The sequence below is a fragment of the Carassius auratus genome, chromosome 38, assembly GCF_003368295.1.
Source record: "Carassius auratus strain Wakin chromosome 38, ASM336829v1, whole genome shotgun sequence".
In the NCBI taxonomy this organism is placed as follows: Eukaryota; Metazoa; Chordata; class Actinopteri; order Cypriniformes; family Cyprinidae; genus Carassius; species Carassius auratus.
In genome coordinates this window covers 13,277,030-13,303,891 of record NC_039280.1, presented here as the reverse complement: position 1 = coordinate 13,303,891, position 26,862 = coordinate 13,277,030, and the positions used below count along the sequence as shown (strand labels likewise).

Below are 26,862 nucleotides of genomic sequence, written 5' to 3'. Positions count from 1 at the left end.
AAATTTTTTCTAGCTTTTCCAAAATTGTGCCCTATACAGACATAGACATATACAGTCTATGGTCACACAGCAACTGCAGATTCGGACACACACGCATAACAGCAAATAATACTTCTGCACAATGTTTCTCTTTTTACAACAGAAATGTGAATTCTCCCGGTATTCAGACAGTCTCATGCATACAGATAAAGATTCGGGCTAGAATCGTCTATGCAATTTTTTGCTGTTGTTGACATTTCTAATCGTAAACACAGCCATGTTGAAGCCTGCAGTAAATATTTTGCATTATGGCAGTCCACTCTGCTTATTGTTTTTCAAGAATGTTGCACTCCTGTTTGTCATTGTGCATGAAACTTCACGCCAATAAATCATCAGAAATATTGGTCTTTACCAATATATTGAATCTTTACACTCATCCTGCATGTTGTCAGTGGATTTACCTATATTTGGTGTTATTTGCTGTACAAAACGTATTTAGACAAGCAAAATCGATTTTACAATCGAGTTAATGAACACTTGTCTCTCAAAATCAAACAGGATTTTTTTCACAAAAGTGACAACCCAAGAAAGCAAAGTAAACAGTCTCTCATTTGTAGGTTGCATTGACACCTAGCGGTGGATGCAAGTAAAACAGTATAACAGTACCTCATTATTTTCTTCTCACCTAAAATTCATGCAATAAACATATTTTTGACAAAAATTTCAATTTGTTTGTGGTCTGTATAGCCTGCATCAAAATGAGGTTTGCAATGATGCACCCGAAGGCACGGGTTGAAGACCCAGTCAGTGATGTCACAATATGCTAATTTGTTTAAATTCATAACAACGTAATCACCATCACCAAAATTGACTTTTTTTGTTTTACATTAAAACTTGAAAAAAAAAAAATTTAGACCTACCTACCAACTCTTTAAAAAAAAAAAAATTACTCTTACTGTATACCAAAATATTTTTAATGATGGCCTCGGTGTCAACAAACCTGAATGCACAAAATGATCACAGGTAGAGAGCACTTGTTGGCTGGTGTTCTGGTTATCTAAAACATGTGGAGCATTCCCTGTGCTGTTTTTAGAGCCTGGGTCCATCAAAGAGACAGCTGAGACACTTTTGACTCTTTCACTAGAGTTCAAAAGTTTGGGGTCAGTAAGATTTGTTTGTTTGTTTGATTTATAAGATGTCTCTTATGCTCACCAAGGCTGCATCAAAAATACATTTAAACTTAATATTTTAAAATATTATTACAATTTAAGCAAAGAGCTGTTCTTAGTGTTAATAAAAGTGCCACACAATCCTTAAGAAATCATTGTAATATGCTGATTTATTGCTCAAGAAACATTTGTATAATTTAAACAGCTGAAAACTGCCGCTTAATATTTTTGTGGAAACAGTGATACTCCAAGATTCTTTGATAAAAAGAAAGTGCAAAAACACAAAGTTGATAGAAATAGTATAAATGTCTTCATTATTATTTTAATGTGTCCTTGACCTTACTGAATGATTACCTCATCGACTTTAGTTACACAGAAGAAATCTCTACTTTAATCACTGTTTATATAGACATGGAACTTCTCCGTCTATTCATCCATCCTTCAACTCACCAGGCAAAGCATGACACTCCTGCTGTTGTGGTTCCCACTGACAGTTGATGTTCAGTGAGCAACTCCTGCAGTTCACCAGTTTGCTGCAAACCTGCTCACTTCGAACACTGCATTTGGTGAAGTTCTTCACAGACTGAAAAACAAGAGGAAGGAAATAAGATAACTTCAAGTTACATATTTTAATGCGACACTGCAAAGTAATTTTATAGTACAACAAAGTGTTGCCTTTAAGCAAGAAATTCATGGAAATCCTCCAGAGCATTAGTATGAAGAAGAAACAAGAGAAATCAAGAGGTTACAGATGCTAATTCTCTAAGCCAATCAATCATTTTATATGCTCTGTTACTGCATACCTGGCCATTTTTGCGCACACCGGGTCTCCAAATGGAGAGCTGGTGCTCAGAAAGCATTGCAGGTGGAGGGTTGAGGTACAGGGGACCTCGAGGGTGGCGGGCAAGCTCAACTGTAAGCTGAATGCAGAAAAAACATGGCACAGCATATTTGAATTGTTCTAAATGCTTTTAAATCTTTTTGACAGAAGAGTCTCTGTTTGGACATACCACGGTGCAGTTGTTTGAAGAGGAGATGCATTTCTTGTCTTCACACCACTGGCAGTCATTGGTGTTGGCCGTACAGGAAGCACAGTCTGAAAACTGCTGACACTGCTTACCAGCTGAATCTATAGTCAAAAAAACAAGAATCATCACAGACAAGAAAAAAATTCTACTTATTAGCATAAAACACAATTGTAGGTTTGGCGGTAACAGGGCTCTGACTTGGAGCTCAGAGCTCTCAAGGTGAAACACTTCACAACTGAGGTGAAAAACGAGTGTGTGCAATGACACATGGGTAAGGGCTAAAGTTGAATAGCGGAGGTGGGCATGGACAGGGCACAGCAAAATTAAAACTGCAGAATCGAGGGGAAGAGCCAAGGACAGAAAAGAGACTTTAGTACTGACTGTGAATTTGTTTATTTCAGACCATGAATAAACACCATACACATAAGTACAGTTGTTCCTGTTCTTTTCTTTTTGGGAGGATGTTTTCTGTTTGTTGGTTTGTTTTCATCATTATTTCTGGGAAAGAGAGGTCACACAGGAACTGGCTTTTGTCTGGAACAGTTTCAAAGAATAAACAATGAGAGAATCCAGGACAAAAATGAACACGAAGGTTGGGAGAAAAGAAATAGGAGTAACAAAGATTCTCCACACTCGTTTAACTGTTTACTCGACTCAACATTTATCTTTATGTGAATGTTTTAAAATCTAATCACTGATCAAAAGTGACAGTTAAGACTTTTAAAATGTTATCAAGTTTTTACAATAACAAGTGTTTCTTGTTCATCAAATCAGCATATTAGATGATGCTAAAAATTCAGCTTTGACATCACAGGAATAAATTACATTTTAAATATATATTTAAATAGAAAACTCCTATTTTAAATTTTAATCATATTTCACGATGCAAATGTTTTGTGGTATTTTGATTAAATAAATGCAGTGAGGATGGAGAGATACTTTTTTCAAAAACATAAATTCCCAACAACCTCAAACTTTTGAATGGTAGCATGTGCACGAACATTTGTGTGTGTGTGTGTGTATAAACAATACATAAAAATATAAGGAACATAGTGCATAATAATGTACAGTATATAAAGAGAACAACCACCCAAACAGTGACTGTGTACAATGCTAAATGGCCAAGAGTACAGGTCTCTAAAATACACACAATACAGAATAATCCATCATGAACTTGTGTGTCATTCCATTACTTAATTAAAGTCCAATCCACCTCTGATAGCACTCCAAACTCCACGCGATAATTGCAGTAATCCTCTCAGGTCCAGTTTTGCCCACAGACAAAAACATCTGTATCCACAATCGCTGGAGTTTGGTTTCATCGCTATCATAATTGCATCGCTATGAGATTATTATGCGCTGACTGACCTTTTGTTCAGTCAATTATCAACAGGCATTTCCACAGTCAGACAGGATTTACCCAGTGGAAAACAGGCTGTACGCCATCAAGGTAAAACAGAACGTGCAAATGGCTCTGCATATAAGCCTCCCAATGTATCAAGTGTAAATAGGATTATATGTGGTTTAACAATAATCTCCTGACAGAGGATTTATGGGAAGGAAAAATACTCTCCAGGTGTGCATTTGACATAGAGAGCTAAAGGTCTAACACAAAAGAATGAGATGTACAGTGAACTTCACCCCAGTGGGATGGTGATGTGGGATAGTAAACCAGATGTACAGATATTGCCACAAGCTGAAAGAATGTGTAAACATTTGTAATGGTCACAGATTGCTCATAAATTCCACACAACTGTTCAAAAGATTGGCACTGGTAAGATTTATGCTCACAGAGACTGCATTTACTTGATCAAAAATATATTAAAAAATTTAAAGCAGTAATGTTTTGAAACATGTTCTTACAATTTAAAACAACTGTTTTCTAATTTAAAAATTTAAAAAATGTATTTCTGTAATGGCAAAGCTGAATTTTCAGCAGCCTTTATTCCAATCTTCAGTGTCACATGATCCTCATATTCTAATTAATAGCTCAAGAAAATGTTCTTATTATTATCAGTGTTATGAATAGTTGTGCTGCTAAATATTTTTGTGGAAGACATACACATACACAGACAGCATTTATTTAAAATAGAAATATTTTGATCAATTCAATGCAGCCTTTACTAGTAAAAATATTAATTAATTAAACATGAAGTGGTAGAGTATCTTCCAGCACCTTAGGTCAATATTTAATATCCATTTATTCATTTATTTTTGTTAAACAGCCTTGTAGTAAGCGCAATAATTTAGTCAACTACAAAATAAGCCATGTTCAGGGTAAAACAAGGTCCACTTTAACAGACTCCTTCGAATTAGTAATAAACTCAGTGTGAATGTATGATGAAACATGCCTCTAAAACCTCCACAATTGACCAGAAAAGTAATTCTGTGTTTTAACATAAGCTTTTATGATGACAGGTTCTTACTGGTGCGTGCAGGGCAGAAAGAGGCAGGCAAAGTGTCATTAGCATGGCTGGAGTCCCAGGGTACACAGCGTTCTTCAATCCAGACACAGCGAACCCCAGGATGAGAGCTCTCACAGAGATCCACCTCGAGGAAGGCCTCACAGTTGGCAGGCTTATACACCAGTACATCGTTCAGGATCACACCAGAGAAACCACCAAATACATACATTGAGCTGAGAGGAAGAGAAAACACAGACCCTTTCTGTTAGTAGCCTATTTTAAACTATGTCTTGCCAAAACATCATTCCAAAAGAAATTAGAGGATTTCCATGTGTGGATGAGAAGGCCACACATTCAAGTGAAAAAAACATTTCTGACGCAGGATGAGTTGTTAACTAAATAAACGTCAGTGGAATAAAATAACCAGGGTACAGGAAGAGTGTATACACTGATGGTATCTACAAATGGAAAGAGACCACATCAAGAACATACCCATTACTGACAACTGCTGTGTGTCCAAAACGATTGACGTCACGGTGAAGACTGGGATTTGGAAGAACTGTCCACTCATCACATGCTGCAAAGCACACACAAACAAAGTGAAAAAATATATATTAAACAAATAAAGTTGAAAATAATTAAACATTCTATTTACCTTATCAGCAATTCGATATATATATATCTAGTAATATCTGATGTAAAGATGCATGATATATGTCAGTACCATAATAGTTACCGGATAGAAATATTGGAAATTTGATTGGTCAGTAAGTATATATATATATATATATATATACATACATACATACACACACACACACATAAAAACTGTTAAATATGTTTTCAGGATTCTTTGACAAATAGATTTCAAATTATATATTTAAATACATTTGTTTTTGAAACATTATAAATGTTTTACTGTCACTTTTATCAATTCAATGCATCCTAGCTTAATAAAAGTATTTATATTTATATTTTATATATTTATATTATTTATATTATTATCATCTAACAACACACAATCTCTAAAAACAATGAGAAATTTATAACATAAAATGTCAATCTTATACTATACATAATAATGCAAGGAGGCCTAAACAATTCCAAATGACAATTATTATTTTTTTTTTTTACTAGTATTTAGATAATATAAATTAAGTATCAAAATATTAGATACCTTAAAAAACCTGAATAACTAAATCTAACAAAAAGTGGAAAGTAACAAGTAGAGAAAAATAAAAGTGCACAAAGAACTTTTATGGTGATTTTTGCATCTACAGATTTTTCCCTGAACTTCTTTTCTCTGTAAATTAGGATGCACATTTTTTGCTGAAAAACACAATCACTACTCAGCAGTCAGATGTCACTATGCACAAAGTCACAAATCCATAAACAAGACCATATCTGAGGATGAAGATATGTACAAGAAGCAGCAAAAGACACAGGTGCACATGCAATGTACAAAACATGGTTATTTTTATGTAAATATAATGGGGTCAAAATACTGTACAATAAATTATTGAGGTCATGTACATATATTGCGCGATAAGTCTATATATTGATTATTGCGACATGCCTAATTTAAATAACTTTTTTTTTACATTGTACTTTATCTGCATTAACTAGAATATTAATATCAGAGCAGAGATATTTTACTCATCAGGAGTGAAAGCAGCAGGGTACTCCATATTCTATCTAAACTAAACCTTTTTACTGACAGAGACATCTGTGTGTTTTGAGATGTACGTGTCTGTCCAGGTTATTTGAGCTCTCTGGACTATGTTATTCCAAGGCTGCCAGATCGGACATGCTCTCGGCTCATTACACGCTTCTCAATTCAGTAATTAGCTGTGCTCGTGTTCAGTTAATCATCAAGGAGAGGAAACCAAAGACTCTCTTTACATTCTACAGGCTTTCCTGCTAGTAAATGCATTAACATGCATGCACACATATGCAGACAGATGTGTCAAGAAAACATACAGTATACAAGTACATCTCAATGAATTAGAATTTAGAAAAATTCATTTATTTCAGTAATTTAACCTAAATTGTGAAACTCGTGTGTTAAATAAATTCAGTGCACACAGACTGAAGTAGTTTAATTTTCTCTGGGGTTCAGGTCTGTTGAGTTTACTGGCCAGTCAAGCACACCAACACCATAGTCATTTAACCAACTTTTGTTTTGTTTTTTGTTAGTGTGGGCAGGTGCCAAATCCTGCTAGAAAATGTAATCAGCATCTTCAAAAAGTTGGTCAGCAGAATGAAGCATGAAGTTCACCAAAATTTCTTGGTAAATGGGTGCAGTGACTTTGGTTTTCAAAAAACACAATAGACCAACACCAGCAGAAGACATTGCACCCCAAATCATCACAGACTGTGGAAACCTAACACTGGACAACTTGGGCTATGAGCTTCTCCAACCTTCCTCCAGACTCTAGGACCTTGATTTCCAAAAGAAATACAAAACTTGCTCTCATCTGAAAAGAGGAGTTTGGACCACTGGGCAACAGTCCAGTTCTTCTCCTCCTTAGCCCTGGTAAGATACCTCTGACTTTGTCTGTGGTTCAGCAAATTCCTTGACACGTCTGTGTGTGGTGTCTCTTGATGCCTTAACCCCAGCCTCAGTCCATTCCTCGTGAAGTTCACTCAAATTCTTGAATACATTTTGCATGACAGTCCTCATAAGGCTGCGGTTCTCTCAGTTGGTTGTGGATCTTTTTCTTTCACAATTTTTCCTTCCACTCAACTTTCTGTTAACATGCTTGGATACAGCACTTCATTGCTTCATTGGCAATGAATGTTTGTGGCTTACCCTCCTTGTGAAGGATGTCAATGATTGTGTAGCCTTGTGAACCAAACTGAGAGACCATTTTGAAGGCTCCTTTGCAGGTGTTTTGAGTTTATTAGCTGATTGGCATGTCACCTTATTCTAATTTGTTGAGATAGTGAATTGGTGGGTTTTTGTTAAATGCAAGCCAAAATCATCACAATTAAAAGAACCAAAGACTTAAACAACTTCAGTCTGTGTGCACTGAATTTATTTAAGATACAAGATTCACAATTTGAGTTGAATTACTGAAATAAATGAACTTTTTGATATTATAATTTATTGAGATGCAACTGTATATACACAATGTTTACACACCCTTGTGCAAATGTTGTGAAGACTGTGTTTCTTGTGCAAGAAAACATCAATATACAGATCACAGGAAAGAGCGAGAAACAGAGAAACAACTGTCACATCTAACATCTCACAGCCTCCCTATAGCACCACTAATGACAGCATCAGAGATTAACACCACACATTACATGCTCTCAAGCACAGCACTGCATCACAGAGACACACCAACACAACAGCATACTGCAGTTCTGTCTAGTGATTGTGAACAAAGATGCCATTATGGCTGCGAACAAGAAAAATAAACAACTGAATATTGATCATCTTGTCTTAGATATTCAGAGCAGCTGATGTCAAAAGAACATTATATAGCACTCACTTTTCACCCCAATTCTACACTGTACACAAAAACTCCCTTCAAAAATAAAAAAGTTGTGCTGCTTATTTATTTTTCAGGATTAAAAAAAAATGTCAAAAATAGATGTCATTTAATGCTGTAGAGTTTCAAAAGCCATCACACACTTTCTTAGTCAACACAGACTGCCACATCATTACTATGTAAATTTGGCATTTACCCCTCAGAGTTCGCAGGAAAACAGGAAGCAGAGAAAGTATGGCCAGGTTGCAAACCGCTCTCTTGAGTGCAGTACTGATTGAACTGCTGTTTAACTAAGATCACACAAGCATACACACAAAAATTCACCTCAAAAAACAGACCAAATGGCCATGCAAAGAGGATTTAGCTAATCCCTGACCTCCTGTGACATGGTGGTTTTACAGCAGAAGTTAATGGACACTGGACATGACATAAACAGACATGATTTGATAAAGAAATCATTGTCCTAGAATGTCAGGAAGACTTTGTTCATTATAACTGGGATTTCTTTCTCATTGTTTGCCATATATGGATTAATCAGTAGTAATATGATGGGAACAATCTGGCATTTAACCGTATCATACACCTTGACATCAGTGAAGTCTTATAAATTGCTGTGGAAGTAATCACTGTTAGAGTGCAAATTGATTTGAAATACCACTCTATTCCCATCAACTAATGTAGCTTTAAACTGGTCGTTCACCCCAAAAATGAATATTCTGTCATTTATATGTTATTCTGTCACCATATTTTCTGCACTATAAGGTGCACCGGATTATAAGGTGCCCCTTCAATGAATGGCCTATTTTAGAACTGTTTTCATGTATATTGCGCACCGGATTATAAAGCGCATAGAATAGAAGATGCAGCTGTCAAACGTTTGACTGGGTTTGCGTTATGCATCCACTAGATGGAGCTGTGCTAAAGGTAATGTCAACATTTTGACAGAGCGCCTTGATCCATATATAAGGTGCTTCGGATTATAAGGCGCACTGTCGTTTTTTGAGAAAATTAAAGGCTTTTAAGTGCGCCTTATAGTGTGGAAAATACTGTAGTCACCCTCGTATCGTCCCAAACCCGTAAGACCTTTGTTTTATCTTCAGAACGCAAATTAAGATATTTCTAATGAAATCCGAGAGCTTTCTGACCCTGCATAGACAGCAACTCAGCTACCACATTCAAGCCAAAAAGCTTCAAAAGACCTTAGAAGACCTTAGCTTCAAAATCAAGGTTGAACCACTGATTTTAACAATGTCTTACTACTTTTCTGGACCTTGAATGTGGTAGTTCTGTTTCTGTCTGTGCAGGATCAAAAATCTCTCTGATTTCATCAAAAATATCTTAATTTGTGTTCATCACAAAAGCAAAACGTACATTTCTGAACTTTCCCAGGGAATGTATGAACTGCAATGAACTGCAAGGCAGTCTGAATCCAAATAGCAGCATAGATGTACTGTATACTTCACTACCTGAATATCCAATTCCATGACAGATGAGCTAAGAAATAAAGATGGCTTTTGAAAGTTTTGGATGGTGGTCAGTTTAAGGATAAATGTATGATTTGACCAACTGTTTCAATTTTTCATGTAATTTCTAGCAAAAAGAAATCGTTGCAGATCACTAAGTTATTATATTGCTTCAGAGGTTTGTCCGAAATCAGTTTAGGGAGGTACTACCTTACATGCATAAATGCTTTCTGGCACAGCCACTGTCTTCGTCCATCATAGTTTGGTCAAACAGTGTACACTACTCCACAGTCTTCTGGCTGGAATAATTCATTACTTCAATAAATCTGGTCCAAATTTCTACAGATCTAAAGGTGACACTCATATTCTCTCAAATGGTAAAACCGCTCCAGATAGTCATCGTTGGCTCTGCCTAGATTTCATTTCCTCACAGGATATTGGCTCAACTCCCATTGCTAATGTACAGGAGACAAAGAAACAGAGGGAAGAAACACTGGATGACAGAATAGAACAGAGGTAGAGAACAGTAGATGCAGTAGGAAGGAAATCAAACCAGTTTTAATTGCAAGCTTAATAAAATATGTTTTTGTGCCGAGGCAATCTGCTACCTAGTCTGCTGGTTGTATTAAAACAAAAAGCCTGTGCAGAAAAAACACAGCTTCACAACGCCTCTCAGCCAGAGCGCTACAATTTTAATTAGGGTTCATTTTCACTGAATCTAATTAGAAGTACGAGAGTGGGGGAAGACATGGCAAGAGGGTACGCAAATGAAAACTGCTTTCTGTGTCATCCTGAATTCAGTCCCTCATTGCAAGAAAAACTGCATAAAAAGAGCTAATAATGCCCCTTCTCTCTCCTCAAAAGTTGAGTCAGAGTAAAAAGAGAAAGAAAGAAAGGAATTAATGGAGAGATTGAGTGTGCTCTTGAGCAAAAAGAGGTGAGGGTTGAGGACAGGACAGGGAACTTGCCACAGGTGGGAATTAAATAACATTAAAAAGCACATAAATGCAAACTAAAGAAGAGAAAATTACGGCCCAATTCGCATACCTGGAAAGAACATACTGCATACTTTATAGGGTGTACTGTATGCGCTCTAGTTAGACAGTATGCCACAACTTGGTACAGACCATCGTAACATATAATGTAATGTGGGACATAGTACAAATCTTGTCCCACATGCTATGATTTGGCAAGCATTAAAGGGTTACTCCACCCCAAATTGAAAATCGTGTTGTTAATCTCTTACCCCCATGTCATTCCAAACCCGTAAAAGCTTTGTTCGTCTTCGGAACACAATTTAAGATATTTTGGATGAAAACCGGGAGGCTTGCAACTGTCCAATTGACTGCCAAGTAAATAACACTGTCAGCCAAGGTCCAGAAAAGTATGAAAGACATCGTCAGAATAGTCCATCTGCCATCAGTGGTTCAACGTACCGTTGTGAAGTGACGAGAATACCTTTTATAGGCAAAGAAAACAAAAATAATGACTTTATTCAACAATTTGTCATTTTGCTTAATAACATTATGGTTGAATCACTGATAGCAGATGGACTATTCTGACGATGTCTTTCATACTTCTCTGGAACACCACTAACTAATCACTAACTTATATTTCCAGTGCTGATGCCCCTTGTTGTGGTCTTTGATCTTGAAAATAGCTGATGATTAATAAAATGCTGCTCATAACTGGTGCTTTCGTTTACGTGAACTTTGTTAAATTTGCAGATAGCATTGGTATTGAAGATCGCATGTAAATGTTTCCAGTGATATATTTTTGGTTTGGAAATCCAAATCTTAAATTTGAAGATGACAAAAGTGCTTCTATACAGCCTTAGGGACAGAAAACTTGAATTTGATTTCCTGGGTTGGCATCATATGCACTATTTTATTACAGTTTTACTCTTTTGGTTTTGACAACACATTTAAAAAGTATTAAAAACTTAAAGTTCTTATTTAAAGTTTGTCTGTTACAGGCTTTATTTACACTGATGTGAAAATTGGTTTCCTTGTGTGTGTGTGTGTGTGTGTGTGTGTGTGTGTGTGTGTGTATATATATATATATATATATATATATATATATATATATATATATATATATATATAAAATACAAGGAAACCAATTTACTGTTTCCTGTGTGGGTGTGTGTGTGTGTGTGTGTATGTGTGAACAAGTACACTTCTGAAGAAAACTTTTGTTGATTTCTGTGTCTATATTGTGTTCTTAAATCTTTACACTAAACTTATTCATTAATTAAACTGAAAAAAAAAACTATTCTACATTTGGGAATGCCTGAGGGTGCAGCAGATTTACATTTTTGGGTGAATAATTCCTTCACTAAAACACATAAGTAAGCTACAACACAAATGTAATGATGAAATACTTTGCTTGTAAAGTTAAGTAACTCGTTTCCGCAGGTTTTCCAAGTAATTTCAAGCTTAAATAAATAAAGAATTTAGAAAACTACCAGCTGCAGTAAAAAGCAGGTTTGAAAAGCAGTGCAATTCTAAAAGAGCACAATCACTGCACTCAATGCAAACATAATCAGTCCAATAATCAGTCATTTAAATGCAAACAGCATTTTAAAAGGTATAAAGTCAAGAAAAGAGTTTGTTTATCACCTCAGTGTGTTTCATACACTGCAACAGGTTTAAAGGGCTGCCCTCTGTATCCTCAAAGGGAAGAACACAAGACCAACAGTTATGAGCAATTTCCCGGAGCATTTCCAGAAAGGCTGCTGGTGATTAGAAAATTGCCTAATTTGCTACTTTAATGAATTAAGTGAGTGGAGCAGATTTTAGGCCAGTGCTTTAGTGGCAGTGATAGATATGTGGACAGACCAGTATGTGTAAAGCCATTCAAGTCTGTCCAAGCGAACTTGTGCAATCAGAAAAAGTGGCTTGAGCACACAAAGCCAACCAAGACTCAAACCAAAAATGACCACTCCCAAAGACCAGAACAGAACCAGCAAGGTCTGATGAGTACACAAGCCGTTTCTACTAACTGAGCTGCACAATTCTGTGAGAACATACTGCAGTAGAGCAGCGCCAGGTGGAAGTGATAGTTTCTAGTCTACTTTTACTGAAGTATGAAACACTGTGGGAGGAATTTACTAAGAACGAGCACAATGCCTTACTTCCTCGCATCCTTTCGCTCTCCCCTGGCTCCACAACCTCCTTGTCTAAGGTACTGTAAAAGATATTCATAAAATAACAGACACCATCTGGCCTGCTGGCATTCGCTGCTCTTTATGGGGATTTAATGATGGCTAAATATTACTGTCAGCACTGAAAGGAACACTTTAAATCATCCACTGATATTCCTCGTAAAAGTACCAATCAAAAACCTGCATTAGCCAAAGTTGCCAAAGGCCGTAGTAAACCTATAGTGTGTGGATCATGCTCCACTGGGACAACGTAAGCCAGAGAGAATATCAAACAATATAAGCCATAAAATTCATCGTTGGCTTGCAGGAGAAAAGTTGTGTATGTTAATTGGTGTTTAATATTTTAAGGTAAGTGCAATGTAAAACATGATGTGCACACTTTGTTCTCCAAATCAGCCCATTATAAATGATTATTTAAAGTGTTGTCAGCATTTACAGTGCCTGACTCTGCAGAAGAAAGTTTTGTGAACTTGAAGTCTACAAGCAAAAATCATTTAATAAAAATTTTTAAAGCTCTGTGGCACAGCACAACCCTGCGAGTGAAGAAATGTATTTGAACCACCTGATACCTTCAGACAGATGCCTATGGCCAGACATTATACTACAGAGGTCAAAGGTTTCAGAAACAATCCATCACAAAGGTCTTGCCTTGAGAAAGGTCATACTGAGGATATCTGTAAATCTACATTAACAGCCCCTCAGCTGTGTGTGCTTAAAGATTTACAAATGATCTGCATAACTGCAGCAACACACTCTGTTTAAACCTTGCAAGCCGCCTTGCTGTACTGTATGCAGCCTACATAAACAGCTGCCTTCAAAGGTCAAAAGTATACTTCATTTTTATGCATTAGCAAAGTATTTGTAAATGATTTCAACAGTTTGGCTTTAACGTGTTGTTAACATTAGGTACATTTACATGGACACTTTTTGCTTCCATTGAAATGAATTAATTCTGATTGACGACTCCGAACATGGTGTTTACATGAATGCTAAATAAAGTGATTGGGTTGATATGCGTGTACATGTCACAAGCTTCTGATCGGATTTACTCTTTTGACATGCATACACTGCATGAATATAAAGAGTTTCCCGCTGCTGTCATACTGTTTTAAAAATCACACTTGATATTTATATATATTTATATACTCCAGGTCCTAATTAGGCGACAATTTCCACACCCGAAACCAGTCATCTGTGGATGATACTCTTAAACAAGGACTGGTGGGACGCTGTGCTGCTCCAAATGAAAGGGGAGTTTTATAATGAATTTATAAATACTGTATAAAAACATCCCTTAATAATTATATTTCAAAAAATTATCAATGTATTATGTATTAAAATAAATAAAAATTAAATAGGCTCTGTCCCAACTGGCACACTTGTTGTGTAATGGTTCTCAGTTCCAGTCCTCGCGACCCCCTGCTCATTACGTTGCTTGCACACTTTGCAACACTTTTAAAGAGTGGCGCTAAAAGCATGTTAGGTTTTATCTGAAACATAATTCACGAGTTCACAGTTACATATAATTAGCTGGAGTATGTTAATGCATATTTGATGTTTTTGTCAGTGGAAGGACTCGAATGGCCCGAACCTATAATACCTAGTTATAAATGTTGGCCTTGTTGTACTTCACTAGTGCTCCTTTCAATTAGAAGCCACAGTGAATTATATGGTAACTTTTTGAGTTTTGTAAAAATGTAGAAGTACATTTTTCTAGTTAGCCTGGATTGGCATTTATTTTTCAAAAGGAGTGTGCTGCATTTGGGACATAACTGACATTTTGTTCGCTTTCCCATCTTTTTTTTCTTACAGGGTCAATGCATTCTGAAATTGTCGTTAGAATTTGACCAATGAAGGAATCTTAGAGGGCTGCTAAATTATACCATTCAAACTGGCTTCGTGTCTTTAGCATATAATGCCTTAAAATCATGTCTGCATAGGCAGTTCACTAAGTTTTGGAACAGAGCCACAGAAACTCACTTCCAAAAAGTGAAAAGTGAGAGCACTGATGAGGTGGTATGTGGACTATTTAAAGGTTGTGCACTGGGAGGTCTTCCATGAGGGTACCACCAAAGATCTGATTACAGACATCTCACATGCTGTCACTGCATTCTGTGTGTCTCGCTTGCATATGTCAGCAATATTCTGGGAAATTTCATTATGACTCAACTGTGCATTCCAGTAGATCTCCACTGGCTTATCAGCTTTCTGTAATGAACTGTCAGTAATATCACACTGCAGCAGCTTGAACAAAACAATTTATAGTAACTGTACCACTGAGTGTCCATGCAATCTGTTTCTCATAACATGTTACTGGATCCCAGGGTTTTTCCTGAATAGAGAATTATTAGGTGTCCACCTCTGCCAAATTTTGTGCCGGCTCTGGTTGTCAACTAAATTCAGGCAGGCAGTCACTTGCAAACGTCACCCGTATGAAAAAAATATTGCTCAGTGGTTGCTTATCCTAACCTCAGTAGACTTAGATGAGATTATCATATATCTCTCATTTAAAATCCCTTAGGAGAAATTGAAGTAGACACAAATGAGACATGAGAAATATGAGGGGAAAAAACTTAAAACAGAGGATGTGTTGGAAGAAACAAAGAATATATCTTTATTGTCTTGTCGCAATCTCTATCAAGACTCCATTATAGGAATATTTTATTGCTCAGTGGCTGCACTTTCTAACCTCGGGAGACTTACTTGTGATTCTCATGTATTTCTCATTTTAGTCTAAACATGATGTTTCTCCTAAAAATCATTAACAAATCCAAAATGGCAATTTAAGAGAAATGTGGGAGAAACATGGGAGGTCTCTTTATTGTCTTGCTGTAATCTCTTGCAAGACTCCATTATAAAAATGCTTTACTGCTCAGAGGTTGCTGTTGCTTTTTTTATTACGATGGGGTTTTTCATCTTTAATGGTCAGGACAATAGGAGTAGAGACACGACATAATTGTATAGTTGAAAGTTTAACAGGATAAGGAAAGTACCTTTAGCTGTGATTCGAAGCCATGCTATCTGAGGTGCAGCTGTGCCTTTATGTCAATATGCTGCCCACAAAGCTATGGCTCTGACAGTGGTCACTCTATGCTCAGGATATTGAGGGGTGATTCTCTTATATGTCTCATTGAGATATCAGCTTTGTCTTAAGATGGCTTCAATTTTATTTTAGAAGAAACATTAAACTTTTACTAATATTGTAAACACGAAAACTATCATTTAAATAGCATTAAACATTTCAGAATATAAAGGGTTCCTAGTTTAAATGTTTACATTTATATTCAACATCCACACTAGTAAGGGCTTGCAAGTGCAATACATTTAGCATAAGAGCAATACCTTTTTTTTTTTTTTTTACAAAAATACCTTTTTTCTGCTTTGTTTAGTATAAAAATATCATCTTGTTCAGCCCATTTTTGCACATATGTAAATAAAGGTTATATTTCCTCTGTTAAATCATTGTGCAATGAAACACTGTCTACAGAAAACAACTTCAAGTATGACACTTTACACTTTATCCACACTTTACCTTTAAGGAAGTACTAGTGTAATCAGAGAAAGGAGGTCACAGGTGGTTCATACCGATGTCATAGGACAGGAAGTCAGAGGAGAAGCATTTGGCCCCATTACTGAGTGAGGTGTCATTATGAGTGTTTCCCCCGAACACCAGCAGAACTCCACTGATCAGCACAGCGGAGTGGAGGTATCTTGCCAGACCGCTTTCCTTCAGAATAAACCTGGGGAGAAGCAAACACACATCTCATTGGCTATTGTAATACACTGTGTGGGTGAGTGTTTTGCTAATGGCATGGAACAGTTGGTCTGAAGGTCACTCTCCACAGGCTAGGTCAGATACGCAGACGGACACCATCAGTAATATTGCACCACAGAGACATCTACCCACACAAAGAAACACACACGTATGCATAAGCACTTACGCACACACAATCACAAACTCCCAAATTCACATTCTGTCAGATTAAGAACCAGACAGAGTTTTTACATTGATTTAAAGGGTTAGTTCGCCCAAAAATGAAAATTATGTAATTAATAACTCACCCTTATGCTGTTCCAAACATGTAAGGCCTCCTTTTATCTTCGGAACACAGCTTAAGATATTTTAGATTTAGTCCAAGAGCTCTCAGTCCCTCCATTGAAGCTGTGTGTACGGTATACTGTCCATGTCCAGAAAGGTAAGAAAAACATCATCAAAGTAGTCCATGTGACATCAGAGGGTCCGTTGGAATTTTTTGAAGCATCGAAAATACATTTTGGTACAAAAATAGCAAAAACGACGACTTTATTCAGCATTGTCTTCTCTTCCGTGTCTGTGTGATAGAGTTCAAATCAAAGTAGCTGGATTTCCGGTTCGCGAACGAATCATTCAGTTCACCAAATCGAACTGAATTGTTTTAAACGGTTCGCATCTCTAATACGCATTAATCCACAAATGATTGGAGGGACTGAGAGCTCTCGGACTAAATCTAAAATATCTTAAACTGTGTTCCAAAGATAAAAGGAGGCCTTGCATGTTTGGAACAGCATAAGGGTGAGTTATTAATGACATAATTTTCATTTTTGGGCGAACTAACCCTTTAAGTCTCACAGGTTTTAAATTCAGCATAACATAGCAACAGTTACTGGTTTGTTTCAAGTCTTAGTTTAGTCCCTTAGTCCTAGTTTAAGAAATTCAGATTGATTTAGTAACTTTTTTTTATTAACCAAAAATTCAGTTTGAATTAATCATTTGTTCAGAAATCAGACTACACTGGTCACGCTGAATATTGGTTTAAAAATCAGACACACTTGTCACACTGATAGTTTTAATTCTCTAAAAACAACCCACTCACATGTGTTGGTCACTCACTATTCAGACTAAATGGGCCTTTCTGTAAGATTGTGATTTACTGAAAAGAACCAGCTCTTAAGAGTCATTCGTTTATATGAATCAGACTGCACAGGGTTGAATTTGTATGTTTTTGAAACTTTTGTTTTTGAAATCAGCTGTTCACTTGTGAATCAGACCACACAGGCCTTGCTGTTTGGTTTTTTGATCCACTAAAAAGAATCAGGTCCTAAACGCCATTCATTAATAAAATAATTTTATTTTTAGTTTCCAAAAATATACAATATACAAACTTCAAAAATGTGCAATGGGTTCTTAAAGTCATTCACCACTTTCCATCTCATGTATCATATCTGCTTCAACCTCATTGTGTTTATATGTGTGAGAATAAGCACTCTGTGTCACTCTGCATCCACTCAGCACTCCTCTCTACACCCTGTCAAACACCTCGAGTCCTGTTAGCAAAGCATTGTTTGATGCATTGTGCAGCTCCTTTCACTTACTTTGCCAATCAAAAGCCAGAGTGAGGAACGCACAGTCAGACACAGTGTGTGTGCAAGTGAGAGATCCTTGCGTTTAAGGGTAAGAGAGATTTTAGAGACAGGTTTCACTGTTAGGCCAAGCAAAGAGACGGTAAATGTAAAGGCGGGGGGGGGGGGGAGCTGGGTCTCTTTTTTTAATGTCTTCCATCTGCAAGCACAGAAGACAGTGATGTTCTAGAAGAAATGTATATAAAAGCTTTCTTTGTGTAGCGAAAAACTTTTAAGAGAACCGTCTTTAAATATGAAAAGGGACGAATGCAAAAAGAAACCTCAAATTAACTTCTACCACTACTTTGTGCTTTGTCTAAGCTTCAAGAAGTGTTCCATAGCATTCATAAAGTCATCGGTGGTACCACTGGGTTCAACTGTAGGCCAAACACTACAATAATAAAAACAAATGTCATAACATTTCCAAGTTAGTTTTGGAGTTAAAAGGGAAAGGGTGTAGTATCTGCACCATTGGCAGCATCAAATGTGGCTACTATCCATTTGTTTGACTGACCAGATTTGAAAAAATTGCTGGAAACTGGGGGGAAAAAAAACGTAAGGTTACTATTTTACAGTGCCCTCTTTACACATAGCATGTAATTACATGTTACTTGTTACATGTCATTATTACTCTGTACTTTTTTTTTTTTTATTCCAACCACCTATATTTGATGTACAAATAATTTTACAATTTAAAGAAATATCCTGTCTTGCTTGAAAAATACATATATTTACTAGGGCTGAAACGATTCCTCGAGGAACTCGAGTAACTAGATTACAAAAAATTATCAAGGTAAATTCCTCTGCCTCGAAGCCTTTTAATTTATTTTAAATCTCACGCCAGGTTCTTTCGCAATGATTTTTTTATGTGACACAACACGTTTACGTCACTCACAGAGAGGAAGGAGACACAAGGAGTCAGCAGTGTTTTGATTTGAGGGCGCGGGCAAACATAAAGAGAATGTCGTGTCGTGTGACCATTGCAAGATAGAGCTGGCATATCACAACTAGGGCCCTATGATTTCCGCGATGCAGAAAACGCGGAGGGAATCGCGGAATCCAGTCATAAAAACGGAATTTACAGTTTAACGCGGGATGGTACGGAATTTGCCAATTTTTTTATGAATCAATCAAAAATAGGTCATTGCACTTACATCAAATCACGATATGGACTAATATCTGTAAATATTAAGCTGGAACAGTCTATTTAAATATGAATCCTGCATGTTCTGCGTGTCTCTGTTAATGAATGGAGCAGTCTTCCTTTATTACCACACTGAAGCACGCATGATGCTCGCGGTGATTTCAGCGTCTGCTGTCTCACTAAATAAGGACGTGAACACATGAACAATATCTCCAGAACTGCTCTGACAGTCACTTCATGAGCATTTCACAGTTTTATTTGACTAAAACTAGCGTCACATCACATACACAGAACTGTAAAGGTATGCCAACCCGTCAAAATAAAAGTCCTGTTTTAGACAAGTATTTGCCAGAGATGCATCACTATTCTTCAGCAGAATATACATAGCTTACTATTACAAAAAAAAATCACCTTTATTTAACAAAAAGTTGTTTGCTTAATTTTCAATAATTAAAAGATAAATTGAATTAATGTTTTATGTGTTTAATGTTTAATGTGCATCTTAGAAAATGCTTTATTTCAAACCCAAACTGGGGTGCGTTTCCCGTATAATGACGTAGCTCGCAGATTAACCACCATAGTATGATGCATCGTTATAGAAACGAACGACCTAGTCAAGACTGTTTCCCGAAACCATGGTACCTGTGTCGCAGATCCATAGTTCAAACTACGTTGGTTTGAGCCGTCGTTCTTCTTCTTCTTCGATCTAATGGCTGACTGGAGACATTAGCACATACTGCCACCTACAGTAATTTGGTTTTATTTTCTCTTTTCTTCGACTCGAATTACGTTTTTGAAATGATGTTACGTAGGAGTCGAGTAATAACGAATCATTTGTTTGTTCTGCAATACATTATACACACACAGAGTTAAAAAATTTGCTCTTTTCTGATCCCAATGTCCATAATTTCACAATGTCAGATAAATACTATTTCTTATGTAATATTGATAGGCTACTTAACCACAATTGAAAATAGATGGGTTTTGAAAAACTGTGATGTACTGTTGTTGATTGCTTATTTTGCTCAATCTTTCCTATTTATGTCTTCTTACCATTCTGACGTGTTAATGAAAATGACGTGAAAACCCCAATTTTGAAAGCTTGAAATTGCAGTTCTTTTCGAGGAGGTGGACAATAGTAAAGTCCAGCTATTTTCAAAGCTGAAAAATAGCATTACAAGTGTTGACAAAAATAAAATCTGGGCAGAAATCACAAAAAAAAATAAACGATGCTAGCTATGGATATGGACAAAGCCCAGACGAAGTCAGGAATAAGTGGAGGGACTTCGCAAGTGTGACAAAACAGAGGGCTGTGGCAGGTAAGAGGGAAGCAAACAAGACTGATGGGGTATCAGTTCAGTTCCTCCTGTCCCTACAGAGGAAGAGACAGTTTTGGCCATTCTGGGGCCTGTTGCAATGGAAGGATCCTTTGAGATATAGATACATGTGCATCAACCAGGCCTTTGGCTTCAAAGTTCAGGCCTCCAACATCAGCCCCTCTCCAGTCATGCCCTTCAACATCAGGCTTCACATCTTAAGAGGACAATAAGAAGAAACAACGCTTAAACTTCAGTTGTTAGCTACACTGAATTATTATGCTGTTTTTTATTATGCTGAAATTTATGGAGGTGGTGGGTGATGGCCTGATGGGTGGGTGATGGAAGCACACATGCTTTTGTGTGGGCCACTTCTGCAGTTTGCAGGTGGCTGAAGAGGGTGCATGGCTTTGGTTATTGCTGGCTGCTGGAGACATGTCCTCTTCGCCATATGTCCTATCACCTGTGCAGCATCCAGCCACCACTGCAGTTTAAACCATTTGTTTAAGCTGACATAATTTCTGTTAAATATTTGTATATGTATTCACACACAAACACATTTGTAGAGAGTATTCTATATTAGAATTCTGTAAAAACAACAAAATCACTCACTTACTTATACATTTTTTTGTTACTTTATTTAGGTACAGGTACAATTAAAAATTAATTTACTATAAAAATACTGTAATTTGAGTGTTAACTTTTTATATAAAAGTGAAAACCTTTAACACACCAATATTGTTATATGAGACATATGTATTTTGGAATGTTTTTACAAAGATAACTCACTCGACAAACTCACCGTTTCTTCTCACAAACGAAACAATGGCTGCGTTCTAATCGACAAGATTAATGCTTTCAGAGGGCACTTCTAAGGGAGAATAATCGCGAAGGCCACGCTGCTATACAGTTTCAAACTGAATTTGTAATAATAATAAAAAGGCGAATTATGTAATAAACTTAAACCACAACTTTAAGTCTTTTAAATTACTCAAAGTGGATGGTGCAATCTTCTAAAGGAATAGGGCACAGGGTCGATAATGAATAGAACACAGCCCAGGTGCGGCGCAATCAATGATGTAGACACAGCAAACTAACGATGAACTATGCTTCTAACCACAGGTGGAGAGCTGAATGTTTGCGAATGTTCGTTTGAACTATGGTTTCGGGAAACACCGAATCGTTGAACTACGTTGGTAACGACGGAACTTGCGACCATAGTTTGCTAACGATGCTTTTGGGAAACGCACCCCTGAATGGCACTTAATTCATCTGTCAACTTTATTGTCATTGTTCACAGTACAAGTACAGACAGAGAAACAATGGGTACTGATTCAATGTTTATTTTTGATGTATGCATTGCATTCTATGCATTTAAAAAATTTGCATAATTAATATTGCACTTGAATTAAGCAAAAACACATTTTATCCGATTACTCGATGGAATTTTTGGTAGAATTCTTGATAAAATATTCAATAGCTACAGCCCTAATATTTACAAAATATATATTCCTTGTTTTTAAAACTGATCTCCTTGATAATGAAAATAAAAAGAGAGTAAAGGTAAAAGATGAATGTTAACATTTCTATCATCCATTTAACACCTTTCCAAAATATTACTTAAATATATAATTATACTGTAACAAGGACAGCTTAAAGAGGTGTAACCAAAAACAGTAATTCCATTTGGTGCACTAATTACACACTTCCTTGCTCTCAAACCAGCCTAAACTGTTTTAGCTTAAGGAAGTTGATTGAGTTGAAATAGTTAAAGTCGTCTCTTACTTAGTTTAAGATAGTTTCCCAGCCTGGTCAATCTGGTGTTTCGCTATTTTAGCTGGATGGCAAGTTGAAAATACCCAAACCAGCCAACATACGAGTCTGACCAGGCCAGCAGACCAGTTAAAGTTAGGGTAAGTGATTTCGGACAGGCTAGCAATAGCAAGCTTTGAAAGCATAAGATCCCACTCTCCCTACAAATCACTCTCCAAAGCCACGCCTCCTACAAAACACATGAGTGTGACAACAAGACCAGAGGCAAACCAGCAACACAAGAGGCTGCGCTGGTGAAGGCTTCAATGCAATGCTGTCAGATTACTTCATGTCTCATTAACCGGTGAGAGAAAATTAAAATACAAAGCGCATAGTATTACAATAATAACGCCTTCCATTCTCACTTGTTCTGCAATGGCATACTGAAACGCACTGATGATGTATCATGTGTGCGTGAACAGGGTGCACAGAGGTATGCAAACACATACACTAACTGGCAGGTAGGACAGCCTATTATAGCCCTCGTACTGAGGCATGATTGGAAGAAAATGTTATGGTACTTTGCTTTCCACACACTATATAAATACAAATAAATACATTTTGATCACTTAAGATCTGTGCAGTTCTTTGTCATAAATACAGTTTACAAAAGGTCACGAGGGAGCAATCGGTTTCTCATCTACTGTAAAGTTTTCACTCTCTTCACCACTCATCACAGCACAGCTGTTTCCTCCAGCGAAAATTTAGCCCTTACACATATGAACGCATACTTTAATTACACTTATTTAAATATACTTCATTTAATTAAACATACTTTATACATACACTACAGTGCAAAAAGTCTTAGTCTTAGGAAGTCTGTTGTCAGACTGCTTGTGCATTCAAAAATTTCACTAGATTATTAATAAACTTAATGGCAAAATGAATGTTTAGAAATGTAAACTGATATTTCCTACTGACATAAAAAAGATTTACAATAACTGGCTTAAAACCCTTTTTTGGGGGGTGAAAATACTAATGTGCCTAAGACTGTACTTTACAAAGACATTGTTGCTACTTTACAAAGAATGACCATACAGTCATTCATAGAACTGATTAAAGACAGTGACAGACAGCACTCATTTATCTAAATATCAGAGTGACTGACAGAGATACAGTAGAAACATTATGTGTGGTTTTGTATTAAATAATGACCCAGAACATGAAATACATTCAACCAGCATAACAAAAAAAAAATTTTGAACTAAATCCTGCCTTTAAAACCAGCACTCCAGTGATTTGAAAGCATAGTTTATTCAAAATTGAAAATCTGTCATCATTTACTTACCCTCAATTTATTCCTGACCTGTGTAATTTATCAAACGTGTATGACTATTTCTTCTGTGGAACATAAAGGAAGACATTTTGAAAAATGTCACTGTGCTTTTGTCCATACAACAGAAGCCAATGTTAGCCAAAACTGTTTGGTTACCAACATTCATCAAAAAATTTGATTTAATAATAGCAGAACAAAGAATGTCAATGATGACAAAAATTTTTTTTGATAAACTATCCTATTTTTTGCTGTTTTCCACCAGGATTATTAAAAAGAGATAAAACACCTGTTTGACATGTTGGAATGGTTCCTCTTGGACTAAACCTCCAAAGAACACAGCCTGGCAACAGTAACCTGGCATCATTAATAGTGTCACTACTAGCTTATTTGTAAATGTTGTCATATTTCACACATGTTGGAAAGTCTTGGTCAGCACACTCATTGGCTTAGTAAAGATGTGATTCCTGCTTACATATGTGCTTAGGTCTGATTTACATGTGGATGAAAGTATCTGTTCTTTTTTTTTGGGGGGGGGGGGGGGGGGCAGAGTTCAAAATAATTAGTCAGTCATGCAACAATACACAGGCACACACACTTTTCATAGTATTACATGTACACAGTGTGGATACTCACCAGGTGTGTGTGTGGACCTGATAGCGGTACAAATGATCCACTAGGCCGTATTTGTTGGCAGGGAGGGCTTTGTATCCTCCATGGACATATATGGAATGTGAAGAACTGTCATAAACGCTGCTGTGGCCATTTCCTCCATGCACCAGTGCCCCATTCGTCTCTGCCACTGACCAGGAGTTAGTGCCTGACAAAGAGTTAGACTTTACTTTCAAAAACTCATACATTTACATTTACATTTAATCATTTAGCAGACGCTTTTATCCAAAGCGACTTACAAATGAGAATATATGTACAATATACGCTAACAGTATAACGCAACATGAGAAAGCAGACATAAAAAAAAAGATCTATCTTTAATTAATACTGTTATTAGTAAAAAAGTCAGTGTAAACGATTTCAAAAACATACAGTGGTAATAACAAAGATTCAAGATTCAAGATTTTTATTCGTCACATACAAAATTATATATAGCATATATAACCAGCAGTGAAATGTGAGTCAGGTCTGCTCCATGGACAGTGCAATTATTAAAGAAAACAACACAGATGAAAATATACATAAATAAAGCTATGTAAGAATGAAATAAAAGTAAACAATAAAAATATAGGAATAAAATATAAAAAATGTATATTGTAGAATTAAATATAGAGCGCAAAATAATGTGCATGAATGTAAACTGTAGACTTAAATATTAAGATGTACAGGGATGTACAATGGGCATATATGCATTTTACTGTAGTCTTAAATATTAAGATACCCAGGAATGTACAAGAAGCAAATGTGCAAAACAGGTTGACACTGTCAGTGTGTCAATGTGAGGTAGTGAATAAAGTGAAAATGATAAAGTGAACAATTAAGTGGAGGCATGAGGATTTTAAGAAGCTGGTTTAGAGTTTAAGAGCCTGATGGCCTGGGGGAAGAAACTCCTGCTGAGTCTCTCAGTTTTTGCCATCAGGCTACGGAAGCGCTTTTCAGATGGCAGCAAAGTGAAAATATGATTACCGGGGTGGATGGAGTCTTTGATGATTTTTGCAGCTCTACTTCTGCAGCGTTTGAGGTAGATGTCCTGCAGAGAGGGGAGAGCAGACCCTGAGATGCGCTCAGCTAAGCGCACAACTCTCTGCAGGGCTTTGCAGTCTTGACTGGAGCTGTTCCCAAACCACACTGAGATACACTGAGTCAATACACTTTCTATAGCCCCAGAATAGAAAGTTTTCAGGATTGCTGGTGAGACCCTGAATTACCTCAGCTGTCGCAGATGGTACAGTCTTTGTCTGGCTTTATTAACCTGTGTTTGAATGTGAGTAGTCCAAGTCAGGTCCTCCGAGATGTTTACACCAAGGTACTTGAAGCTGCTCACCCTCTCCACAGGGGTCCCGCTGATCATAAGAGGAGTATAGGGCTGCTGCTGTCTCTTCCTGAAGTCCACAATCAGTTCTTTAGTTTTGCTCACATTCAGAGAGAGACAGTTGTCCTGGCACCATGATGTCAATTTCACTACCTCATCCAAGTATGCGGTCTCATTATTGTTGTGAATGAGGCCCAGAACCACAGTGTCATCAGCAAATTTGATAATGGATGTGGAGCTGTGCGAAGACACGCAGTCATGTGTGTAGAGATAGTAGAGCAGGGGACTCAGGACACAGCCCTGTGGGGCTCCTACGTTCAGGGTGATGGAGCTGGAGGTGTACTGGCCTAGTTTCACCACTTGAGGTCTGCCGGTGAGGAAATCAAGGATCCAGTCGCAGAGTGAAGAATTCAGTCCGAGGTCTATGAGTTTGGAAGCTAGCTTTATGGGGACTATAGTATTAAAAGCTGAGCTATAGTCAATAAATAGCAGCCTTACATAGTTCCTGTTATTGCTGTCGATGTGTGTGAGAGAAGAGTGCAGGATGTGAGAGATGGCATCATCTGTGGATCTGTTTGGGCGATAAGCAAACTGAAGAGGGTCCAAAGTATCCGGGATGGAGGAGCAGATGACGTTTTTAACCAGTCCCTCAAAGACCTTCATGACTATTGATGTGAGGGCAACTGGACGATAGTCATTCAGACAAGAGGGTTTATTGTTTTTAGGCACAGGGATGATGACCGATTTTTTGAATGAGGCAGGAACCACCGATGTAGCAAGAGACTCGTTAAAAATGGATGTAAACAAACCAGCGAGCTGATCAGCGCTGGACCGCAGAACACAGCCAGAATCCCATCAGGTCCAACTGCTTTCCTTACATTCACTCGCTTTAGTGCCCACCGAACCTCGTCCTCCGACACGGTGATTACATGATGATCGCTGCTCTGACTGCTGCTTCCTGACGCGCTGATCGGCAGACTCGCACTGCTTAGATTGCTTTCAAAGCGGCCGTAGAAAGTGTTTAGCTCGTCAGCCAGCGACGGATCTGCTCTCACCTCTGCAGAGGATTTATTTCCAAAGTCACAGATGGTCCTTAGTCCTTGCCACATGCGTCGGGAGTCATTTAGCTGGAAATGTGACTCTATGCGTTCCCTGTATCTGTGTTTGGCAGCTCTTACTGCACGCCGGAGAGCATAGCACGATGCTTTGTACTCGCTCATGTTTCCTGATAGAAGACTGGCGTTGTA

General features: G+C 37.3%; 1 protein-coding gene across 2 annotated transcripts in view; it reads right to left on the bottom strand.

Moving 5' to 3' along the window:
• atrnl1a (attractin-like 1a) overlaps positions 1 to 26,862 on the bottom strand; it is a 300,556-nt gene that overhangs the window by 214,011 nt on the left and 59,683 nt on the right. For both annotated transcript variants that reach the window (XM_026224245.1, XM_026224246.1), the window contains exons 9-15: positions 24,268 to 24,451; positions 16,293 to 16,447; positions 5,074 to 5,158; positions 4,603 to 4,814; positions 2,159 to 2,277; positions 1,952 to 2,068; positions 1,599 to 1,731 (exon numbers count right to left, since the gene is read on the bottom strand). In XM_026224245.1, the coding sequence (XP_026080030.1) occupies positions 1,599 to 1,731; positions 1,952 to 2,068; positions 2,159 to 2,277; positions 4,603 to 4,814; positions 5,074 to 5,158; positions 16,293 to 16,447; positions 24,268 to 24,451 (1,005 nt within the window). The remainder of the gene's footprint in view (positions 1 to 1,598; positions 1,732 to 1,951; positions 2,069 to 2,158; positions 2,278 to 4,602; positions 4,815 to 5,073; positions 5,159 to 16,292; positions 16,448 to 24,267; positions 24,452 to 26,862) is intronic.